Source organism: Salvelinus fontinalis, chromosome 16 (genome assembly GCF_029448725.1).
Source record: "Salvelinus fontinalis isolate EN_2023a chromosome 16, ASM2944872v1, whole genome shotgun sequence".
NCBI classification, from domain to species: Eukaryota; Metazoa; Chordata; class Actinopteri; order Salmoniformes; family Salmonidae; genus Salvelinus; species Salvelinus fontinalis.
This window is the reverse complement of record NC_074680.1, coordinates 18,853,182-18,876,760: the sequence shown is the minus strand read 5'-3', so window position 1 is coordinate 18,876,760 and position 23,579 is coordinate 18,853,182. Positions and strand designations below refer to the sequence as shown.

At 42.6% G+C, this 23,579-nt stretch overlaps 2 protein-coding genes across 4 annotated transcripts; one reads left to right on the top strand and one right to left on the bottom strand.

The window, feature by feature from the left end:
- Window positions 1-5,663: 5,663 nt before the first annotated feature.
- LOC129812777 (kazal-type serine protease inhibitor domain-containing protein 1-like) lies at window positions 5,664-8,131 on the bottom strand. Of its 2 annotated transcripts, none has more exons than XM_055864634.1 (4): window positions 6,839-8,131; window positions 6,464-6,624; window positions 6,149-6,296; window positions 5,664-6,015 (listed from the first exon to the last, which is right to left on the bottom strand). In XM_055864634.1, the coding sequence occupies exons 1-4, from the start codon at window positions 7,317-7,319 to the stop codon at window positions 5,897-5,899; spliced, it is 909 nt and encodes a 302-aa protein (XP_055720609.1). In that variant the 5' UTR covers window positions 7,320-8,131; the 3' UTR covers window positions 5,664-5,896. The 2 variants fall into 2 exon arrangements, with proteins under 2 accessions (XP_055720609.1, XP_055720608.1); XM_055864633.1 differs by having other exon boundaries at window positions 6,149-6,323; window positions 6,839-8,130.
- Window positions 8,132-8,936: 805 nt separating this feature from the next.
- Window positions 8,937-14,284, top strand: LOC129812776 (UDP-glucose 4-epimerase-like). Of its 2 annotated transcripts, none has more exons than XM_055864632.1 (11): window positions 8,937-9,137; window positions 11,251-11,384; window positions 11,551-11,663; window positions 11,844-11,957; window positions 12,270-12,446; window positions 12,589-12,702; window positions 12,842-12,908; window positions 13,084-13,169; window positions 13,338-13,415; window positions 13,615-13,729; window positions 13,904-14,284. In XM_055864632.1, exons 2-11 carry the CDS (start codon window positions 11,264-11,266, stop codon window positions 13,972-13,974), a joined length of 1,056 nt encoding a protein of 351 aa, XP_055720607.1. In that variant the 5' UTR covers window positions 8,937-9,137; window positions 11,251-11,263; the 3' UTR covers window positions 13,975-14,284. The 2 variants fall into 2 exon arrangements, with proteins under 2 accessions (XP_055720607.1, XP_055720606.1); XM_055864631.1 differs by having other exon boundaries at window positions 8,938-9,137; window positions 11,548-11,663.
- The last annotated feature ends 9,295 nt before the right edge of the window (window positions 14,285-23,579 follow it).

Below are 23,579 nucleotides of genomic sequence, written 5' to 3'. Positions count from 1 at the left end.
CTGTACTACAGTATACAGCCTACAATACACTGTACTACAGTATACAGCCTACAATGCACTGTACTACAGTATACAGCCTACAATGCACTGTACTACAGTATACAGCCTACAATGCACTGTACTACAGTATACAGCCTACAATACACTGTACTACAGTATACAGCCTACAATGCACTGTACTACAGTATACAGCCTACAATGCACTGTACTACAGTATACAGCCTACAATGCACTGTACTACAGTATACAGCCTACAATACACTGTACTACAGTATACAGCCTACAATGCACTGTACTACAGTATACAGCCTACAATGCACTGTACTACAGTATACAGCCTACAATGCACTGTACTACAGTATACAGCCTACAATGCACTGTACTACAGTATACAGCCTACAATACACTGTACTACAGTATACAGCCTACAATGCACTGTACTACAGTATACAGCCTACAATGCACTGTACTACAGTATACAGCCTACAATGCACTGTACTACAGTATACAGCCTACAATACACTGTACTACAGTATACAGCCTACAATGCACTGTACTACAGTATACAGCCTACAATGCACTGTACTACAGTATACAGCCTACAATGCACTGTACTACAGTATACAGCCTACAATACACTGTACTACAGTATACAGCCTACAATGCACTGTACTACAGTATACAGCCTACAATGCACTGTACTACAGTATACAGCCTACAATGCACTGTACTACAGTATACAGCCTACAATACACTGTACTACAGTATACAGCCTACAATGCACTGTACTACAGTATACAGCCTACAATGCACTGTACTACAGTATACAGCCTACAATACACTGTACTACAGTATACAGCCTACAATACACTGTACTACAGTATACAGCCTACAATGCACTGTACTACAGTATACAGCCTACAATGCACTGTACTACAGTATACAGCCTACAATGCACTGTACTACAGTATACAGCCTACAATGCACTGTACTACAGTATACAGCCTACAATGCACTGTACTACAGTATACAGCCTACAATGCACTGTACTACAGTATACAGCCTACAATGCACTGTACTACAGTATACAGCCTACAATGCACTGTACTACAGTATACAGCCTACAATACACTGTACTACAGTATACAGCCTACAATACACTGTACTACAGTATACAATACTAAAAGAGCCACAAATCAAAGGAGTAAACATGTGATCAATGTGTTTCTTCTTGTCTTTGGGCTGGGTCAGGCCAGAGCACTTCTTCTTGTCTTTGGGCTGGGTCAGGCCAGAGCACTTCTTCTTGTCTTTGGGCTGGGTCAGGCCAGAGCACTTCTACTTGTCTTTGGGCTGGGTCAGGCCAGAGCACTTCTTCTTGTCTTTGGGCTGGGTCAGGCCAGAGCACTTCTACTTGTCTTTGGGCTGGGTCAGGCCAGAGCACTTCTTCTTGTCTTTGGGCTGGGTCAGGCCAGAGCACTTCTTCTTGTCTTTGGGCTGGGTCAGGCCAGAGCACTTCTTCTTGTCTTTGGGCTGGGTCAGGCCAGAGCACTTCTTCTTGTCTTTGGGCTGGGTCAGGCCAGAGCACTTCTTCTTGTCTTTAGGCTGGGTCAGGCCAGAGCACTTCTTCTTGTCTTTAGGCTGGGTCAGGCCAGAGCACTTCTTCTTGTCTTTGGGCTGGGTCAGGCCAGAGCACTTCTTCTTGTCTTTGGGCTGGGTCAGGCCAGAGCACTTCTTCTTGTCTTTGGGCTGGGTCGGGCCAGAGCACTTCTTCTTGTCTTTGGGCTGGGTCGGGCCAGAGCACTTCTTCTTGTCTTTGGGCTGGGTCGGGCCAGAGCACTTCTTCTTGTCTTTGGGCTGGGTCGGGCCAGAGCACTTCTTCTTGTCTTTGGGCTGGGTCAGGCCAGAGCACTTCTTCTTGTCTTTGGGCTGGGTCAGGCCAGAGCACTTCTTCTTGTCTTTGGGCTGGGTCGGGCCAGAGCACTTCTTCTTGTCTTTGGGCTGGGTCGGGCCAGAGCACTTCTTCTTGTCTTTGGGCTGGGTCGGGCCAGAGCACTTCTTCTTGTCTTTGGGCTGGGTCGGGCCAGAGCACTTCTTCTTGTCTTTGGGCTGGGTCGGGCCAGAGCACTTCTTCTTGTCTTTGGGCTGGGTCGGGCCAGAGCACTTCTTCTTGTCTTTGGGCTGGGTCAGACCAGAGCACTTCTTCTTGTCTTTGGGCTGGGTCGGGCCAGAGCACTTCTTCTTGTCTTTGGGCTGGGTCAGGCCAGAGCACTTCTTCTTGTCTTTGGGCTGGGTCAGGCCAGAGCACTTCTTCTTGTCTTTGGGCTGGGTCAGGCCAGAGCACTTCTTCTTGTCTTTGGGCTGGGTCAGGCCAGAGCACTTCTTCTTGTCTTTGGGCTGGGTCAGGCCAGAGCACTTCTTCTTGTCTTTGGGCTGGGTCAGGCCAGAGCACTTCTTCTTGTCTTTGGGCTGGGTCGGGCCAGAGCACTTCTTCTTGTCTTTGGGCTGGGTCGGGCCAGAGCACTTCTTCTTGTCTTTGGGCTGGGTCGGGCCAGAGCACTTCTTCTTGTCTTTGGGCTGGGTCAGGCCAGAGCACTTCTTCTTGTCTTTGGGCTGGGTCAGGCCAGAGCACTTCTTCTTGTCTTTGGGCTGGGTCAGGCCAGAGCACTTCTTCTTGTCTTTGGGCTGGGTCAGGCCAGAGCACTTCTTCTTGTCTTTGGGCTGGGTCAGGCCAGAGCACTTCTTCTTGTCTTTGGGCTGGGTCAGGCCAGAGCACTTCTTCTTGTCTTTGGGCTGGGTCAGGCCAGAGCACTTCTTCTTGTCTTTGGGCTGGGTCGGGCCAGAGCACTTCTTCTTGTCTTTGGGCTGGGTCAGGCCAGAGCACTTCTTCTTGTCTTTGGGCTGGGTCGGGCCAGAGCACTTCTTCTTGTCTTTGGGCTGGGTCAGGCCAGAGCACTTCTTCTTGTCTTTGGGCTGGGTCGGGCCAGAGCACTTCTTCTTGTCTTTGGGCTGGGTCGGGCCAGAGCACTTCTTCTTGTCTTTGGGCTGGGTCGGGCCAGAGCACTTCTTCTTGTCTTTGGGCTGGGTCGGGCCAGAGCACTTCTTCTTGTCTTTGGGCTGGGTCAGGCCAGAGCACTTCTTCTTGTCTTTGGGCTGGGTCAGGCCAGAGCACTTCTTGTCTTTGGGCTGGGTCGGGCCAGAGCACTTCTTCTTGTCTTTGGGCTGGGTCAGGCCAGAGCACTTCTTCTTGTCTTTGGGCTGGGTCAGGCCAGAGCACTTCTTCTTGTCTTTGGGCTGGGTCAGGCCAGAGCACTTCTTCTTGTCTTTGGGCTGGGTCAGGCCAGAGCACTTCTTCTTGTCTTTGGGCTGGGTCAGGCCAGAGCACTTCTTCTTGTCTTTGGGCTGGGTCAGGCCAGAGCACTTCTTCTTGTCTTTGGGCTGGGTCAGGCCAGAGCACTTCTTCTTGTCTTTGGGCTGGGTCAGGCCAGAGCACTTCTTCTTGTCTTTGGGCTGGGTCAGGCCAGAGCACTTCTTCTTGTCTTTGGGCTGGGTCAGGCCAGAGCACTTCTTCTTGTCTTTGGGCTGGGTCAGGCCAGACCACTTCTTCTTGTCTTTGGGCTGGGTCAGGCCAGAGCACTTCTTCTTGTCTTTGGGCTGGGTCAGGCCAGAGCACTTCGTCGACATCACAAGCAATATTGTCCCTCCTGAGGCAACGGGGGAAGAAGCCTCTTGTGTGCCGTATCCAGCCCTGACATGATTCCTCACCTATATCACCACAGGCTAAATCCATAGCTTGCAGCAGATTTACTCTGGTGTAGGGTTGTCTATCATACACTTTCCATCTCCAAGAGGAGAAAAACTCCTTAATCGGATTCAGGAAAGGCAAGTATGGAGGGAGGTACAAGTTCATAAACTGCCCATTGATGTTAAACCATTCCCTTACCTGAGCAGCTCGGTGGAAACTGACATTGTCCCACACTATCACATAGGTGGGAATGGGATTCTCATTTAGCTCTTGACCCTGCTGCTCTTGAACCTGCTGCTCAAATAAAATATTTCTTAGATTGGCAATAAATCTTAGAAGGTGCTGGGTGTTATATGGCCCGAGTGTAACATGGTGATGTAGAACACCATGGTTGCTGATAGCAGCACAGATTGTGACATTGCCACCTCGTTGACCAGGGACTTCAACAATGGCCCACTGTCCAATCATGTTTCGGCCTCTCCTTCTCCTCTTTGTTAGATTGAAGCCTGCTTCATCGACAAAGATGAACTCATGGGGTCTGTCCAAGGATTCCAAGTCAAATATTGTCTGTGTAGAAATACAATATACTGTATGTAGGATTTTGTAAATCGTACAGAGACAGTGCTATACTGTAGAGTACAATTAGGCTTCTGATTCACATACATTGTATGTACTGAAGAGTAATGTCATTCACATAGTATGTGTTAGTACTGTAGACAATCTGGATTACAGTAAATGTTTCTGAATTTACACGTACTTGCACATACTGAGCTCGCAGCTCTTTCACCCTTGGTGAGTTGCGCTCAAAAGGTACTCTGTATACTTGTTTCATTCGCATCCTGTTACGATGGAGGACACGGTCAATTGTGGAAATGCTCACACTGTCGATTCCCTGGAAGTGTGTGTTGTCTTGTATCACTCGTTCCTGGATTTCTCTGAGTCGTATTGCATTATCTTGAAGGACCATGCCAACTATAACGGCCTCTTGCTCCCGAGTGAATATAGCTGTCCTTCCACCTGCATGTGGCAGCCTTGCAATTCTACAAAAAGTAGTTGTGCAGTTACAAAACATATTCATGCAGTACAATACATACAGTGATTAACTTTACAAATGTCTATTGAAACAGCTGCATATAGTGTACTACAGTCAATTTGCAATAATAAAAATACAGTAGTATACTGTACCTGTTCTCTTCTCTGAATGTCCTTACTATGGTGGACACAGAAAATCGGCTCAAATTAGGTTGCACTCTAAGTCCTGCTTCCCTCATTGTCAGTCCATGGACAAGAACATGGTCTATAACTGTTGCTCGAATTTCATCAGATATTTCCACTCTTTGTCTTCCTCTTCCTCTTCGTCCTCCTCCTCTTCCTCCTCGTCGCCCACCTCGTATATGCACTCGTCCTCGTCCTCTCACATTGTTTCTTCTATCCATTCTCAGACTTTCTCCTTCCCACCTTCAACAACCTGTTTGCTCTCTGAACTGGCTTATATTGGTTGTGTCGCATCATTTGAAACAGGTTAAATCCATTTTGAGTGGTTGTGTTCAATCAATGACATGTGTTCTCTAGTTGTATTTGATTGTTGCCACTTGTGTTTACCGGTATGGATGACATGTGCATTAGAGTGCAGAATGTGTTTTGAGAATGAGAATGTGTTTAGAGTTTTGCTGAAAAGTCTAAGTGAGACCTGCAAATTGTGTTTTACCATGTGAAATGGTTTAAGGTATTGACAACAGACTGCATAATTAGCTAAATGAGTACAGGCAACTGAGAACTTTGTTCAGCCAATGGCTTTTAGTGTTTTAGCAATTGAGAAAAACTGTAATGCATGGGCATAGCACCCTCTGCTGCTGTGATTCAGAACAACATGCAAAATGCAAATGGAAACAAGTTGCAAATAATGACATACAAACATACAAAACGTTAACAGCAGTGTTTTATTGTCTTTGTGCTATGATAATGCGTGCCATAGTATGATACACTAATAGAAAAACTAGTATATTGATATGTGGTATTCTACGTATGAGGATATTTTGTTAAAAAAACATCATGCTCAGACTACATGCTCTTGCTCCTCCAAATACCTCTCCTTTGGTCAGTTTGTTCATTTTCTGTAAGTTAAACACTGTTGTTGTTATATAGACCCACAGTTCATCCCAGGTAGTCTCCAGATTCTGTCTGCCCATCATCGCTGCCTTCCTCAGTGTCGTCATAGTAATACTCCTCTTCATCCTCCTCTTCATTCAGACGGCCTTTCAGAACCCTCAGCTCTGATGTAGAGACAGATCGGGGAAAAAATGAAGAAGCCAATGGTGAAAACACCCATTACAAATCATATGCAGTGTTGGACTGGGATCTTACAGATCGAATGCTTTATGGATAGTATTTGCTGCCCTGTCTCACCCTGCCTGAGCACCGTGAGACGGGCGGACGCAGACGTCTCCCCCAGTGCATTGTGGGAGATGCAGGAGTAGATCCCTGCGTCTGAGAGGTGAAGATTCTGTATCTGCAGCCAGGTAGAGACTGTGTACCTCTGGGGGCCACCTCGAGCCTGGGAGGAGGAGAGGGAGGGCGGAGTCTGGGTATACAGGACCAGACACAGGCCACATAAATACACCAGATGTCATGTGCAAGTCCAACTTCAACAACGGAATGTAAACTTTAGTAAACTTAGACATAAATAAATAGTAAAGTGGTACACTAGTGACATCATTAGACCTGGACAGAGATGTGTGGATCGTCCCCTGGCAGGAAGTTGTCACTGCCCTTCTTCCTCCAGCTGAGGTTGGGCAGAGGGAAGGCAGAGACCTCACAGCCAAACACAATGTCGTTTCCAGTGTAGTTGGACAGGTCTCTGGGGGCTCTGGAGATACGAGGAGCTGAGCCAGAGAGGAACGCCATACAGAGACGAGAGTTTACATTGTGGCTCTTTTCACAGAACATATCCACATTACTTTTTTATATAAATAATGTAGTGAATCTTTAAAGCTCTTTTAAGACCTTAAAACCATGTTACAGCAGCAGTCTCTCTACTCTTCTTAGACCAATAGCTTTAACCTGACTGATGCTATAATAAGAATTGACTATAGTCACCAGAGTAGCATGGTCCCTGTCCAGTGAGTCTCAGAGTGGTTCCTTTCCGACTGGCTGCCTCTCTCAGCTGACACAGGTTGGGATAGGTGCGTCCATCAGAGCCACACACAGAGCCCTGTGCCTCACACACACACTTAGGTTCTGGTTCACCCCTCCTGCGGCCCCTCCGTCCTCTCCTGGTTCTCCTCTGGCAGACCAGCCCCTCTCCACAGCGCCCATAGAAATCCTGCGCCCCATCCGGGTCACATTGCTGCCCCTCCACGTTGCCACACTGCTCACAGCAGCCGCAGCTGTCCTGCACTTGCCCTGCTGGACAGTTAGAGGGCGCCAGAGGACAGCGCTCCCTCTCACACTCCCCACAGCCCTCGCCCTCCTCCCATAGACGCAGCCAGCCGCGGTGCTGGGGGGGCACCCCAAGGGTCAGATGGACAGATACACTCACACCGACACACATACACAACCACACCCCAGCCCAGGCCATGGTATGTGCTTCCCACAACAAACACACAAGCGCAAATGCTCTCTCTAAGTCAGTCACTGTCAGAGCAATTTCTCCTTGGAAACTTACAGAAAGAGTGGACACTGCAGAACCCCAAACCAGCACCAAACTGCAAATGGCTCGTTTCTGTAGAACCCAAACCCCTGGCTCGGTCCAAAGCTGGAGAATGTTGATCTGGCTGTTATTGTGTAAAAGCCTGTGGCTGTGTTGTTCTTCTCTGAGCTGAAGTAATATAATAAATGTTCCCTTCTGTCTTCAGTGCCACGTTGGGTTGGTCCTCCTCTGGATTGTTGGATTTCTGTGTTTGTTCCAAATGCCTTCTTCTTTTGTTCACCTTTCTCAGATAGTGTCTCCCTGTTTGTGTTTCTCCAGTTTTAGAGAAAGCGATTCAATTCTGCACGCAAAGGAGGAGGTGTGAAGAAATTGTACCCAATACTTCTCTCTTCTCTTCTCCCCTCTTCCCTCCTCCGTCACAATGACTGCCTTTCTTCATGTGCCAGTGTTCCTCGGCAGGCCAGGAATGGTGCAAAAGTTTCAAAAATGCCACAACATATAAAAGAATGCCCCTCAATGTCTATTTCACATAGGCATTGATGTGGGGATGCCTCCTCTCCTACAAATCTGTCATCTACACAGACCATAAGTAATCTCCCATTCACACTGAAACATGTATCTACGTTAAGATGGCACGTAAATGTCCATTTATGATGACATCCTTTCGATTTTATCATCCCTCTCTCTCTCACTTTCTCTCAGAGCCACTCTTGCTAGTGGAGCCATGTGACATTCCTGGGTCTGGCAATGCTTTGTGTCTGCCAGTGAATCTGTCTGCATTTTGAGAATACACATGCAAGAATGTTATTTAATATCTCTCAGTTGTATTGTGCATTTTTGAAACACATGTTTTTTCATTATTATTTGGTAAACAAATTGTTTAAAGCTGAGATACAAAGAAACATACTGTTCTGCCTTGAGAGTTTGGGGGTTTCATTTGCAACGATATAAAATCTTCTTGGATAAGAGGATGGCTTGAATCATGTCCAAATTAGAATGGAAGTTTGTATTTTTTATGTTTTTAAATATCTGTTCATAATGATGATTCATTACTTCCTCCTGCCCAAAAAATATGTTTACGATGCTTGTACATTTTCTGTGTCAGGGTAATATTTTTTCTAACTCTGTAGTTTCTGTTCCTCCAATGTGGCCATTACTGGCCAATGCACAAGCTCGTTGCCACCACAATTACGGTACTGTCTCTAAATAGTCAAAGGCATGGTTTCATTCGGTGAATTCTGACGTCAGAGCATGTGAGCCTTCGTTGTTTGACGCCGTCCACGTATCAGTGCCAAGAAGTTAGCGCAAGTGGTCCGTAGATTTTCCAACTGAACTGGGTGACGCTACAAAAATAAAAGTCCTCTCTGATAAATAGTAATAGAAAGTAAAATATGATCATTTTTGATAATACAATTATAACATCTTAAGTCTCTAAGAAAATCAAGCTCTTACTGCATTAATTATATCTGCTTAAAAAGTCAGGAAAAAGGCTTTAAATTGGCTTTTAATTTGAAAGAACCGCGCATACGCTACCGGATGTAGTATTTGATTGTTCTGACTTACGCATGGTCCACGTATCTGAACAGGAAGCAAGAAATATGTCCAAACAACTGCACTGTACAAGGGAGACTTATTTCAGGTGATATCTTAATGTTTTATTGGCAGTCATTGACACACACTATATCTGTACTATATTCTTCGGACGTCATCTTTCCCGCGAAGACAATTCCTGGAGAAGACGTTCAAGTAAGTAGTTTCATTCATGTATGATCTTCTGGGTGAATGCCAGTGGTAACATTCATCCAGTGGTGACAGCTTAGCTGCAATAACTCAATCAGAAGAGTTTTATGTGAATGTCTTGCTAACTTTACCACATCAATAATGTTCTTGTTAACTGCCGATTTTAGTTGTATAATAGACTTCATACTCTAGTGGCTCATGATTTACAGGCACAATTGTCACGCATAATATAGCAGTTCAATTGCATTTTAGAATTGAATATGTTGCTGATGTGTCTTGAAAAAAAGGTTCTGCCTGGGCGCAGTCATATTCAGGTTATGTCATGGCGTTAATTGCAACTGCAGTATGGTCTGGCAGGGACACTTTCTTCACTGCACCTACAGTGCCTTCAGAAAGAATTCAAATGTATTGAAAACTCGAAATTGAGAACTCATTTACATAAGTATTCAAACCCCTGAGTCAATACTTTGTAGAAGCACCTTTTGGGGTGATTACAGCTGTGAGTCTTTTGGGGTACGTTTCTAAGAGCTTTGCACACCTGGATTGTACAATATTTGCCCATTATTCTTTAAAAAATGATTCAAGCCGATTTAGGTCAAAACTGTAACTAGGCCACTCAGGAACATTCAATGTCGTCTTGGTAAGCAACTCCAGTGTATATTTGGCCTTGTGTTTTAGGTTATTGTTCTGCTGAAACATGACTTTGTCTCCCAGTGTCTGTTGGAAAGCAGACTGAACCAGGTTTTCCTCTAGGATTTTGCCTGTGCTTATTGCTGTATTCCATTTATTTTTGTCCTAAAGAAAACTCCCTAGTCCTTGCCGATGAAAAGTATACCCATAACATGATGCAGCCACCACCATGCTTGAAAATATGAAGAGTGGTACTCAGTGATGTGTTGGTAGCTTTGCCCCAAACATATTGCTCAGTATTCATGACAAAAAGTGTATTTCTTTGCCACATTTTTTTGCAGTATTACTTAAGTGCCTTGTTGCAAACAGGATGCATGTCTTGGAATATTTTTATTCTGTGCAGGCTTCCTTCTTTTCACTCTGTCATTTACGTTAGTATTGTGGAGGAACTATAATGTTGTTGATCCATCCTCAGTTTTCTCCTATCCCAACCATTCATCTCTGTAACTGTTTTTTTTTTTAAATCAACATTGGCCTCATGGTGAAATCACTGAGCAGTTTCCTTCCTCTCCTGCAATTTAGTTAGGAAGGACGCATGTATCTTTCTATTTACTGGGTATATTGATGCATAATTAATATCTTCACCATGCTCAAAGAGCTATTTATAGTCTGCTTTATTTACAATTTTTACACATTACCAATAGGTGCCTTTCTTTGCGAGACATTGAAAAACCTCCCTGGTCTTTGTGGTTGAATCCGTGCTTGAAATTCACTACTCGATTGAGGGACCTTACAGATAATTGTATGTGTGGGGTACAGAGATGGGGTAGTTGTTCAAAAATCATGTTAACCACTATTATTGAACATGGAATTAGTCCATACAACTTATTATGCGATTTCATACATTTTTACTCCTGAACTTATTTAGGCTTGCCATAACAAAGGGGTTAAATACTTATTGACTTGACAGTTCAGCTTTTAATATTTTATTAATTTAGAAAATGTTCTACCAACAAAATTCCAATTTGACATTATGGGGTATTATGTGTAGATCAGTGACACAAAATCTAAATGTAATCAATTTTAAATTCAGGCTGTAACACAACAAAATGTGGAAAAAGTCAAGGGGTTTGAGTACTTTCTGAAGGCACTGTTTGTTACCTTTTCACCATCTGTTTCCTGGTTGTACAGGTGCACTAAGTGGTGACGTTGGTCTGTGGGTGGGTGGGGCACTGAAATGTAATAGTTGAACTACATACCTCTTGCCATTTATTTTCTAGCTTTACAAGCACTCCAGGTTTTATGGGTTGTTATCTCTAAGACAAAATGTAAACTGGGCTGTCCTGAAATATTGTGACAGTCTCATTAAAGCCAGGCATTGATCTAAGGTAGATCTGAGGCCGAGCACATCTCTAGAATGTTGCTATGTGCTCTAATGATTGTTGTGTGTAGTGTGTTGCTGGTGTGTGATGTGTTTTGTCTTTGTAAGGCGGGGGGTCACGATGGCACAGAAGGTCCTGGTGACTGGGGGAGGAGGCTACATCGGCAGCCACTGTGTGGTGGAACTGATTGAGGCAGGATTCTGCCCTGTGGTCATAGATAACTTCAGCAATGCCGTCCAAGGTAAATGTCCTTAGTTTGCCCAGTGTGGCTTTGCGAGTAGGCTAATACGGCCTATGACACTCTATCTGTTTGACAGTTACTGTTTGTTTTGTGTGTGACGCTGATAACAGTAAAGGTGTGTTTGTGTGTTGATCATTGTTCCACATCCTTTTGTTTTTTGGAGGAGTAAGGGATGTCCCTGAGAGCCTGCAGAGGATAGAGAAAATCCTGGACACCAGCATTGAGTTCTATGAGCTGGACCTGCTGGACCGCACAGGCCTGGAGAAGCTCTTCAAACAGGTTTAAAACTACACATGTATCCCTGCTGAACAGTGTTCACAGGCTTTAACTAGACCCCAGAGGATTTCCTCTTCAGGTCATGGAGTCAGGGACAGCTCCTGGCCCTATTAACACTTTTGCTCAAGACCTTTGTCATTGTTTGGTTTTTTCTTGTTTGTCTCTGTCTTCATGTCCTAACAGCATTCATTCAGTGCTGTAATGCACTTTGCTGGTCTAAAAGCAGTGGGTGAGTCAGTTGAGCAGCCATTGAGGTACTATCGGGTCAACCTCACTGCAACCATGAACTTGCTTGAGGTAAGCGAGAACACCTCAATCTTAGCTTGCCTTGCATTTTTTGAAGCGACCTATTATGTAATGGCATTCACTGCCGCTTGCCTAGAACTGCTACCAAAGTGCATGAGTGCTTGTGGGTTGATTTTATAACTTTGTAGCACTGTACTTGTCTTTTACTTTTGACCCGCTACTAGTGTTTGTGTTGCTTGCAATAATCTCAACCCGCTTCCTGATGTTAGTCTGTATGCTTAAGCATGTGTGTTCCTTAGATTGCTGTCTCAAGGGCTGCTGTCTGTCCGTGTGTGTGTGTGTGTGCATCTGCATGCCTCCCAGGTGATGCAGACTCATGGCGTGCACAATCTGGTCTTCAGCAGCTCAGCCACGGTGTATGGAGACCCCCAGCGGCTTCCCATAGACGAACAGCACCCTGTTGGGGGGTGCACCAACCCCTACGGCAAGACCAAGTACTTCATAGAGGAGATGATTATTGACCAGTGTAAGGCAGAGAAGGTACTGTACCTACCTACCCCAGGTTCTCTATTCAACATCACACACACCCTGACCATCTGTCACATACATCCCATGCATGATAGATGTCCTGAATAACAGTGTGTACCAATGTGTACAACGATACTACTGTATGTATTCACAGGACTGGAACGCAGTGCTGCTGCGCTATTTTAACCCGATCGGGGCTCACTCCTCTGGGCTCATCGGAGAAGACCCTCAGGGCATCCCCAACAACCTGCTGCCCTATGTCGCCCAGGTAAACACAAGCAATGTTTATCCACCTTGAATGACGCGATATACTACTGAGTTATTCCTTTTCTCATCTCTGTTCTTGTCACTGGGATGTAGTATTGTAATTGACTTTATGTGCTGTGGCTCTCTCTTCGCTAACCCAGGTGGCCATTGGGAGAAGAAAACACCTCAATGTGTTTGGGAATGACTACGACACTATTGATGGAACAGGTAATGATGACTGACTTTATGCTTCAACAAAAGTGGGTTGATTGACATTGATTGAAAACAACACAGAATAGAATTAAATCAAAATCATAACCGTCTGATGGTAAATGTCAAATCATCATTTCTTTTGTGAAATGCATCCAATTCTGAATAATCCTTCTCCTCTTTCTCTCTTTAGGAGTGCGAGATTACATCCATGTTGTGGATTTGGCCAAAGGACACATAGCTGCCCTCAAGAAACTGAAGGACAATTGTGGATGCAAGGTACAGTATACCGGCGGCCTGAATTACATGAACACACTATTACCTGAGTGATCTTTCCTGTCTTTCCTCATTCATTCACAATTTCTCAGGTCTCTGCCATTTTCATATAGAAATGTGACGTTCCCCCCCCCCCCCCCCCCCTCTCCCTCCCTGTATCTCACTCTCTAGGTGTATAATTTAGGAACAGGAACCGGTTACTCTGTGCTCCAGATGGTGAAGGCTATGGAGAAGGCCTCAGGGAAGGAAGTGAGTGACTTGAGACTCTTTTAAAAACTTCAGAGCCTTCATCCATCAGTATTCCTAGATTTATTTACTCTTGAACTACATTTTTAGAACTACATGTGTAGAAAGCGGCTACTTCAAGCAATACCTGTCTGACGGCTAATTTCAGACCAAACCATTTCACGTGAGGGTGGTTGTACTGTAATGATTGTCTTTGCCACAGATCATGTACCTGATCGCCCCTCGGCGAGGAGGAGATGTAGCATCCTGCTATGCTGACCCCCTTCTGGCTGAGAAAGAGCTGGGCTGGAAAGCTGACTTCGACCTGGAGAGAATGTGTAAGTACACCTTTATTGAACTACTACTACCCTTTTACTTTCATTGTTACTCTGAGTCTGTACATCATTTGTCAACACAACACGACAGCTCCAGGCCTCAATTCAATGCACAATCTTGATTACAAAGAGCAAATGTTTATTCTCATAATGTCATGCCTCTGGTTGTCTCTAAAGGTGAGGACCTTTGGCGCTGGCAGTCCAAAAACCCTACCGGATTCACTAATAACAGCCCGTCTTCAATATGATGTCACTCAATGCTCATCTTCTTCACTTCCTCCTATGTTACTGGGCCAAAGCAAATCATAAAGTTCTTCATTTTTCTTTTCCATTCACACATGAAGAGACCTCAAGACAAAATGAATGATTTATATTTCATAATGATTTAATATTATGTTGTTGATTCCATACAGGTACTTCTCTAATGCTTAGGTGAAAAATACCATGTCTTATCTGTCTTGTCATTTGTATGTATTGTCATAGACATTTTCTCTAATGATATAATAGCTGAGTCAATAGCCATAAAAATTGGGAAATACATTTTCTAAACAAAGAAAATATATTGTGTCATTGTGTTTTGATTTCATTGGTCACATCAATCATTTTTCATTGACCCTGGTAAGAGATGCTGTGGTGTATATGGTGCTTGATTGTTTGAGTTAACCATATAACTGAGTGATAGCTATAGTACTACAATATACATGTGGGAAGGCTATGTTTTTGGAACAATTAGTTCAAATTGTTTTTGTTTTTTTACAAAAAATTAGGAGGATCGGGTTGGCCTAATCTTAGGTATGTTATTATTTCAATAATTCCAAATGTCAAGCCCTAAAAAGGTGAGTATAGTCTCTAAAAGGGGGAACTTATACTGTAAGTGGCTCCTTGGTCTTCGGGCGCTCAGCACTGCCTTTTTTTATCTTCTAACAAACGGGTTTAGGGCTTTAGGGCTGAGCAGGAAGTGAATGTGTACCCCCAAACAAGTAAAATTGCCCAACATTTTTTTTTTTAAATGGCAATGATGACAGAGATGGGGGCGAATAGAGCATATCGGGCACCGGGTGAACCAGATCACCGTAGAATATCGATACCTTTGTCGTGGTAGAGCATTGGCAGAGACCGAGCGCGTGTAAGCAGGATATAGGGTATGGGGAGTGATTAAGGCCAAAATTAAGCCTAGGCAACAGTACCACCATGTGGCTGTCGTCTACTATTGCATGTCCAGCTGAAATGAGGTGATACCAATGCCTTACTGACGCCTGCGTATTAATAAAAACCCGAAAGTGCATAGTTTATATTCGCACCGTTTTCCCCATGCAAGCCGACATTGCGATGTAGGTAGTATAAGGGATTGTGTCAATTCAAATCTGGTATCAGGATAAAAATGTGATTCAGAGTCACCGAATATACTTTAAGTATTTTTATTAAACTCAAGCGATAAATGGTAAATGCAATTTTCGTATATACGGGTTCACTGTAACACCTTGCAGGGTAGAACAGGGAACTGGTATGATGAAAGTAAACAGCTGTTCTTATACTGTGATAGACGTAGTTCCAACCCGTCTGTTGGCCTATCACAGTAGAGGCTGAGCGTGGTTTAAACTTGCTATCGCCGGCGCCCAGGCTGGTCCCAGCCTCTTGGCGCTCCTTGGTGTCCGGCGCTGTTGCTGTGTAGATTCTAGGGTGTTCTGTAACATTGTTTGAGCTATTTGCACCTGCATAGATAGCATACTGTTCTCGCTCAAGGTTAACCACAGCTTCTCAGCACACTATCTGGGGCAAAATGTTACTTCCAACACAGACACCCAGGCACCCAGGCCAACAGTTGCTAATATTCAATCACGTGATGTAGTATTGGGTTATAGCGCAATAAACACAGATCCTCACAGTAGCCACATTGGCCTATAGTGTTGCCTACAGTTTGTGTGTTTGGCTATTATGGCCTAGAAAAGATTACGTCTAATATATAGGTAATCTGGCTTTTCCTCAACACCTCATGGGATTATTTTATCTTGCTGTATACAGATCTAAACATTGTTAGCCAATCACATATTGTGTTGTTACCAGTTCCCACTACGTCAGACAACCAATAGGATTTGTCCTTTTTAATTTAAGGGGTGGATCAGCTTAATATTGCGGAAAGATTGTTGCTTCCATCAATGTAATTGGCTGCATCATTTCCAATCCCCCATATATATTTTTTTGTAAATATATCCATAAACATACACATACACATATGTATACATACACATACCTATATAGACATACATATTTTTTTTTATATACCTTTATTATTCCCGCAAACCCTACCACCCTTCCCCCAATTGGAGTAAACTAATAAACAATAACACTTAGGCTTCTACATTCAGTTTACACATCTTATACACATTTTACAGACACAATACATTTTACAATAGTTATATGTTGTTTGTTTTTAGTCCTTCCTCTTTCTGATATCCATCCAGTGTGATTTCTATTTGTAACTGTGCTATTTCACAACATTTTTGAATCTATATACATTTTACAGACCCGTATGTTTTGCATTGGTTATCTTGTTATTAGTCCCACCCTTCAGTTCCATTCAACCCCTCCAAACTATCTCTCAACACCATCCATTTTGGATTTCTATTTGCCATATATTTTTCAACTGTGCTGTGATGCTTGACAAAAGCCCTGAACCTTTCTATTCTCATAGCTTCTACAGATTGTAAATTAAAAATAAACATTTTTGCTAAAATAATTATATTATTGATTGAATGACTAAGGCTTTTCATATCACCCAGTATTGCTATCTGTAGCATTAGTTCTAGGCAAATGTTGCAATTCTTCAGCCATTCCTGGACCTGTGACTAAAAACGAGCTACATATGGACAATACCAAAATAAATGATCTAATAACTCTGCCTCCTCACAGCAAAATCTGCAGAGCTGGGAAGATTGTATCCCCCATATTCATAACATTCTATTGGTTGCAAGAATTTTGTATAGTAATTTAAATAGAAAAATTCGAAGTTTTGAATCCGGCGTTGTTTTGCGTATCAATTCATAAACCATGTGCCATGGAATGGGTACATCAAAAATCTCTTCCCAACTATTTTGCAATTTATATGGCACAGCTGTCAGTTTTTTTTTGGTCCTTAAATTAAATTGGTATATGTTTTTATTCATCACACTTTTCTTTAACCATTTATGTTCTTTAATAGAGGGCCGACATACATGTTCCTAACTTTTTTCCCCTTCTACTTGCCTCTTCCATTTTTGTGGTAATGCTGCAATTAGTTGGTTGTAATTTTGGGTAGAGCAGACATTTCCATATGTCTGTGTTAGCTGCATGTGTGACAACTCCACCAGTCCTATTCATGATATAATTCACAAAAGTTATACCTTTTTAAACATTTCTTCGAAAAATATGTTTTTTTAATCAATTAGTATATTTGAGTTTAACCACAATATTTGTTGTATTATTTGTTCTGTCTTTTCAGGTGGATTAAACTGAAATTGCAACCAACTTTCTAAGGCTTGTTTAAAAAATAACGATATTTTGGAGATTATTTCCTTTTCAAACAACTGAAAGTGAGCAGGTGTAATCTGAATAAAGGGGAAAAGGCCCTTCTTGAACATAGGATGAGACATTCCTAATCTGGCTTTTCCTCAACACCTCATGGGATAGTATGTTATCTTATCTCGCTGTATACAGATCTAAACATTGTTAGCCAATCACAGACTGTGTTGTTACCAGTTCCCACTACGTTAGACAACCAATAGGGTTTGTGTCCATGACTTTCAGTCGAATAGACCAGTTCATAGGATTTCCCAGAGGGTCCGTGCTATCCAGGATCCTTATATGTCCCTACCTCAATCAAGTAAAAATGCAAAGTGGTTAAGTTTAGTGTCACTTGGGATGGGAGGACATGACCCCCACACACTCTGGAATTGCATTTTTGTCCCCCCAGTTTTATCATTGCACTATGATACAAAAAGCGGTATTGGTGTGGTTTAGGTCCATGCGGACCCCTCAGAGCAGTCGGGTGGGCTGTTTGGTGGTTTGAGACGGCTGGATTTAGGACCACGTGGACACCACAGAGCGTGTGAACAGAGGAAGCTGTTGTCTGTGTGTGTTGTGCTTTTCTCCCTGAGTTGTAACAGCAAGCAGAGAAGAAACTGGCTATTCTTTATTTGACTGATGTAGCTGGCAAGGTAACTGCTGTTTGACTTAATAGGGAAAAAATCATTTATTCCCAGTGCTGAGCTAGTAGTGTAAGTGGCGTGTAACGTTAGCTAATGTTTCATCCCTTCTCAACTGAAGCTTTGTCTGAATTTAGTAGCTAGTAGCTACCACAGCCAGTTCAGCTCTAGCCTCTAGCTATCTGTCAGGTAGCAACATATAACAGCTGTTGTATGTATGGAAATGTTTTGTAGCCTTTGTTTTGTCTCGTCTCAATAGAAGTAAATTAACTTGTCTCGTTCTCGCCAGTTAATGTACCATTAGAGCTAGCCAAAAGTTGTCTAACATTAGCTATTACTTTTGCCTCAATCACACCAGACCTGAATCAAATTATGAAACCAGCGACCAAACGATTGAAGACTGATATTCTGACGTTTTTTGAGAGCGCAGTGTGAGTTTTTATTTGAGGTAGTATATGTAACGTTATTGATCTGTCAGTTTCCCTAGGTAATTCCTTACTTTTCACACTGACATGGTATAAACAGCTCTACAGGCTTCACTGTAATGGTGCACAGTCAGTACACAACACTATGCTCATCATGTCTTAGCAGGATCAAATGGTGAAAGGTGTCCCTGCAGGGTCAGACAGCCAGGGAAGACCAGTCTACGGAGCTCCGGTGAATTTTGCAGTTTATTATAACAGTCAGTGAATGGATACAACGTTCCATCTTGAGTTGATGGGCAGGCTACAGTCTGAGATCTGGGAATGATGGCCATTTCAGTAAATTAACCATTGATTCTATTCTTGGATAATAAAATGTATAAATGTACACCAAGGTAATTATGCGCCTTGCCTCATCTGAGCAGGATCAGATGGTGACAGGGATCACAGCAAGGTCAGGCAACCAGGGAAGACCAGTGTGTGATGGCGCTAAAGTGATCTTTTGCAGATGCAACACTTTATTTTCTCTGTGCTGCAAACACTGGACAAGCCAGAATCTTCAAAGATTGAAACTATTCTAAGGCAGTCTGACAAACCTCTAAAGTTGATTTACAAATGGTATCAAGGGTTGATAGAGGCTTTTCCCGATGACACAAAATATATAAAACAAAAATGTGAGGAAGACCTGGGAGACACTATTGATGATGATGAATGGATACAGATGTGTTTGAATGCCCAGTCATATTCATATCATCTCAGACATACATTACTGCAGTTTAAGCCCATCCATAGAACGTGCTATATGCCAGTGAAACTGAATATCAAGCACTCAGAAATGCAATTCCTCTGCTGGAGGTGTAAAACACAAAAGGGGACATATTTGCATATGTTATGGTCTTGTCAAGGCTGGCTGAATTCTGGCAAAGAGTATGTTATTTTATCTCAGCGTGTCTACAGACTCTCCCTTCTCCCTGTTTTTGGTTGCTTGGAAATGTTGATACTGGAGACTGTTATCAGAAGAAACTGTGTAACCAAGCATTTATAGCAGCTAAGAAATGCATTGCCATTAATTGAAAGGTTGGTTATCCTCCCACAATGTCACAATGGATGGCAGAAATGTCAAGTTATGTATCACTAGATTTGAGTTATTACAAATTGTAGAGTATACTGTGCAACTTTCATAAGTTCTGGATGCTTTATGTGGAATACTGTACGACAAAAGGAGTCTGTATTGAAAACATGCCCAAATCAGGGGATATACAATATATATATATATATATACAGTACAAACATATGTAGAAACCTCTTCAAAATAGGGGATTTGGCTATTTCATCCACACCCATTGCTGACAGGTGTATAAAATTGAGCACACAGCCATGCAATCTCCAATTTAGATTTTGTAGAAATGCAGGAAATTAGCTTTAGATGCCCAGACCGCAAGACTCCGCAAGGTTAACCCCCCCCCTCCCCCCCCCCCCCCCCCCCCCCCCCCCCCCACACACACACTTCTAAACCAAAAACGGACACGGTATTTGAGAGCTCGCTAGCAACACAGACATCAATTGTTTTTGTTTTTTTAACAGGAAAAACTATGGCAAAGAAATGGTACACCATAGAACAAGAGAAAGGCGTGATTTTCGAGTCTGCTCCAGATAGACGATTAAAAATCATTCACAAGATGTCCTTGATCCTATTTAGGAGTGAGTATATTTAAGTTCTGATATTGTTATTAAATATTTAGGCATACTGTGTTGGTAAGGCAAATATGGTTTATTTGAAAATAAGTACTTTTTGCTGAGTTGACAACGTATAGTCGAAGGCACGTAGGCAATATTATTTATTGTGTCGATAGGGGAGTAGGCTAGTATACAATAATAACGTAATTTGATGTATGGTATTATTTATTTAATGGATTAATTCAATTGTAAATTAAAATATACAAACGGGGCGCTATAGGACATGTACACATTTTACATTGTAATACACTACCCCTACATGCCGTTGTGTGCTGGAGCTATGGGACATTCACACCCGGACTTAATTGAATGGGGGATGCATAACTACTTTTCCATGAAGTACGGAAATGAGACACAACATACAACTTCGATTGAAGACCTAAGATCACGCCAGTATCATAACGGTATGCTATTATAGTGTGGATACAGGAGTAGCCTATTCTACAATAATGTAACTGTATGTGCTTGTATTATTTATCTAATTGATCAATTAAATTGTAAATGTGGATGGATACGCTACTTCATTCAATGATTACAGCATTGTACAAGGTAGATACAGGAGTAGCCTATAGTCTACATAATAAAGTCATTGAACGTACTATAGTATAATTCATTTATTTGAAGAGTTAAATTGTATATGGGTAGGGTAGCTACTTCATTCAGTGAAAACGGAATATCTTGCTATCTCTGGGACCATGTTAATGAAGTCTATTCAGCTGTTTAACTATGACAATGTCGAACTAATTTCTAAATCAGTCTTTCTTTTATTCAAGATGATGTCATGAGCCAGATCAACCAATCAGCTTCACTGAAACTGTTCAACCCACTACCCCCACCACTCTCCCTCTACAAGCAACCACCTCTTCTTCTCCTGTTCAACTCATTTGCAGCCACACAGAAAAGGGCTGTACATACCTCTGTGCCTATCTCAGTGCAACACGATTCAACCAAGGCCTCAGTTGGATGCCTAAAATGTGAGAAATGTAAACAAGATGCTACAGAAGTGTGTGTTTGTGTGCGTGTGCGTGTGCGTGTGTGTGTGTAGTTATGGATGGAGTTCCAAGAAAATACATGAGTGTGATGTGCCCCTCTGTGTCAATGTTGAAATGCCATACATGGAAGATGGCAAAGTGATGTGAGTGAGTGCATATGGAAATAAAGACGCCTCGGGATCTAAAATGAATGTGGGGTGCCCTCTTGTCTCCTTTTTGTCCATTTGAGGATGCTACAGTCAACCCTGGTGGAAGTTCTTGGAACTGCTATTTAAGTCTGAGCAGAGGTTGACGTGCTATGTTGCGTGTTATCTGGAATACCAGGCAGATGTTTGTTGAGTACAGGTGGAACTTGTTGTGTACACTCTTGAAAAAGAGGTTCCAACAGGGTTCTTTGGCTCTCATCAAAGGAGAACCCTTTTTGGTTCCAGGTAGAAGTATTTTTGGTTCCAGTAAGAACCCTTTTGGGTTCCATGTAGAACCCTCTGTGGAATGGAACCCAAAAGGATTCTACCTGGAACCAAAAAGGGTTCTTCAAAGGGTTTTCCTATAGGGACAGTGGAAGACCCCTTTAAGGTTCTAGATAGCACCTTTTTTTCCTAAGAGTGTCAGGACCCGGTGCGAGAAACAGTCACTAATAATCGGCAGAACCCAGAAGATGAGGCAGACACAGCAGTACTAAAGATGGTGGTTTAATAAAAGAACAAGATCTTCAGGCAAAGAATATAAATCCACAATGTCCAAAATCAAGCCAAAAGGCAAAAAATGGATATCTTCCAAAATACAAAGAAAATCCACAAAGTGGTAAGAACAGCAAGGGAAAAAAACAAACCTCAAAAGACTAATCCAAAATACACAAGAACAAAACCAGAGAACCTCTGAAAAATCCAACAAGAGAAAATATAAGTTCACAACAAGGCTGGGGCTGGGTGCTAACATACAAACACTGAGCAAAGAACTGAGGAACACACAGGGTTTAAATACTAACAAGGGAACGACATACAGGTGCAAACAATAATTAGAGCAAGGAAAAAACAAAAGGTTCAAAAAAGGTGCAATGGGGACATCTAGTGACCAAAACCAGAACAGTCCTGGCCAAAACCTGACAAAGAGTGTAGGCCTATATTGTATTGGTGGTTCCATGGTTTTCTGGTGGTGAGTTAAGATAATCAGAAATATGATGAAACATCCCCACTTTTAACACACATTTGCGAGCAGGCAAAGTAGCTTACTTCTACAAAAAAGACAAGCCCAAACGCAAACAAAAGACCATGAAGAAACTGACAAAACAATGAATAAATTGACAGAATTTGTCAATGTTATGTAATAAAACAAAACTTGTTGTTTTGTGTAGCATTTCGAATTGCATGAACAGAAATTGCCGTAAATCAACATTGAAGATTATAAAATATGGGAATTAACGGTGAACATTTACTGGTGTTGAATTCTAAATAAACCATGGTCGAATTGCTGAAAACTACTACTAATACTACTAAAGGACACCAATAAGAAGAAGATACTATATTGGGCCAAGAAACAACAAGCAATGGACATTAGACGGTGGAAATTTGTCCTTTGGTCTGATGAGTCAAAATCTGAGATTTTTGGTTCCAACCGCCATGTCTTTGTGAGATGCAAAGTAGGTGAACGGATGATCTCTGCATGTGTAGTTCCCACCATGAAGCATGGAGGAGGAGGTGTAATGGTGTGGGGGTGCTTTGTTGGTGACACTGTCAGTGATTTATTTAGAATTCAAGGCACACTTAATCAGCATGGCTACCACCTCCAGGCTGTGTAAGGGCTATTTGACCAAGAAGGAGAGTGATGGAGTGCTGCATCAGTTGACCTGGCCTCCACAATCACCCGACCTCAACCCAATTGAGATGGTTTGGGATGAGTTGGACCGCAGAGTGAAGGAAAAGCAGCCAACAAGTGCTCAGCATACAGTATGTGGGAACACCTTCAAGACTGTTGGAAAAGCTTTCAGGTGAAGTTGGTTGAGAGAATGTCAAGAGTGTGCAAAGCTGTCATGAAGGCAACGGGTGGTTACTTTGAAGAATCTAAAATCTAAAATATATTTTAATTTGTTAAACACTTTTTGGGTTACTACATGATTCCATGTGTGTTATTTCATCGTTTTATGTCTTCACTATTATTCTACAATGTAGAAAATAGTACAAATAAAGAAAAAGCCTTGAATGAGTAGGTGTGTCCAAACTTTTGACTGGTACTGTATATAACAGGGAATTGATCAACATGAACAAACAAAGGGTATACTAAACGATTCACACAATGACACAATTAATACGCACGATTTGTTGGTAGACAGAAACATGCCTTTGGTGCTCTTCACCACACAACCATTCCCACCTTCTTGTCTAGACATTGTTTTTTATTCCACTCAATACAATCTTTACAAGGAACAGGCCTAGGCGTAACCTTAACAACGTGGTCAGGTATAAAGCAGTAGTCATTTATGGAAAACAAATGAAAAATCAAAGTCCATGCAGAGCATTGAAAA

Bases quoted from the DNA above. Each gene is read 5' to 3' on its own strand.
- LOC129812777 (XM_055864633.1), bottom strand. From the start codon at position 7,319: ATGGCCTGGGCTGGGGTGTGGTTGTGTATGTGTGTCGGTGTGAGTGTA. The intron at 6,625-6,838 runs GTGACTATAGTC...TCTCTGGCTCAG, and splicing joins ACAGGGACCATGCTACTCTG to CTCCTCGTATCTCCAGAGCC. The intron at 6,324-6,463 runs GTCTAATGATGT...CTGTATACCCAG, and splicing joins ATCCACACATCTCTGTCCAG to ACTCCGCCCTCCCTCTCCTC.
- LOC129812776 (XM_055864631.1), top strand. From the start codon at position 11,264: ATGGCACAGAAGGTCCTGGTGACTGGGGGAGGAGGCTACATCGGCAGC. The intron at 11,664-11,843 runs GTTTAAAACTAC...ATGTCCTAACAG, and splicing joins TGGAGAAGCTCTTCAAACAG to CATTCATTCAGTGCTGTAAT. The intron at 12,909-13,083 runs GTAATGATGACT...TTCTCTCTTTAG, and splicing joins CGACACTATTGATGGAACAG to GAGTGCGAGATTACATCCAT.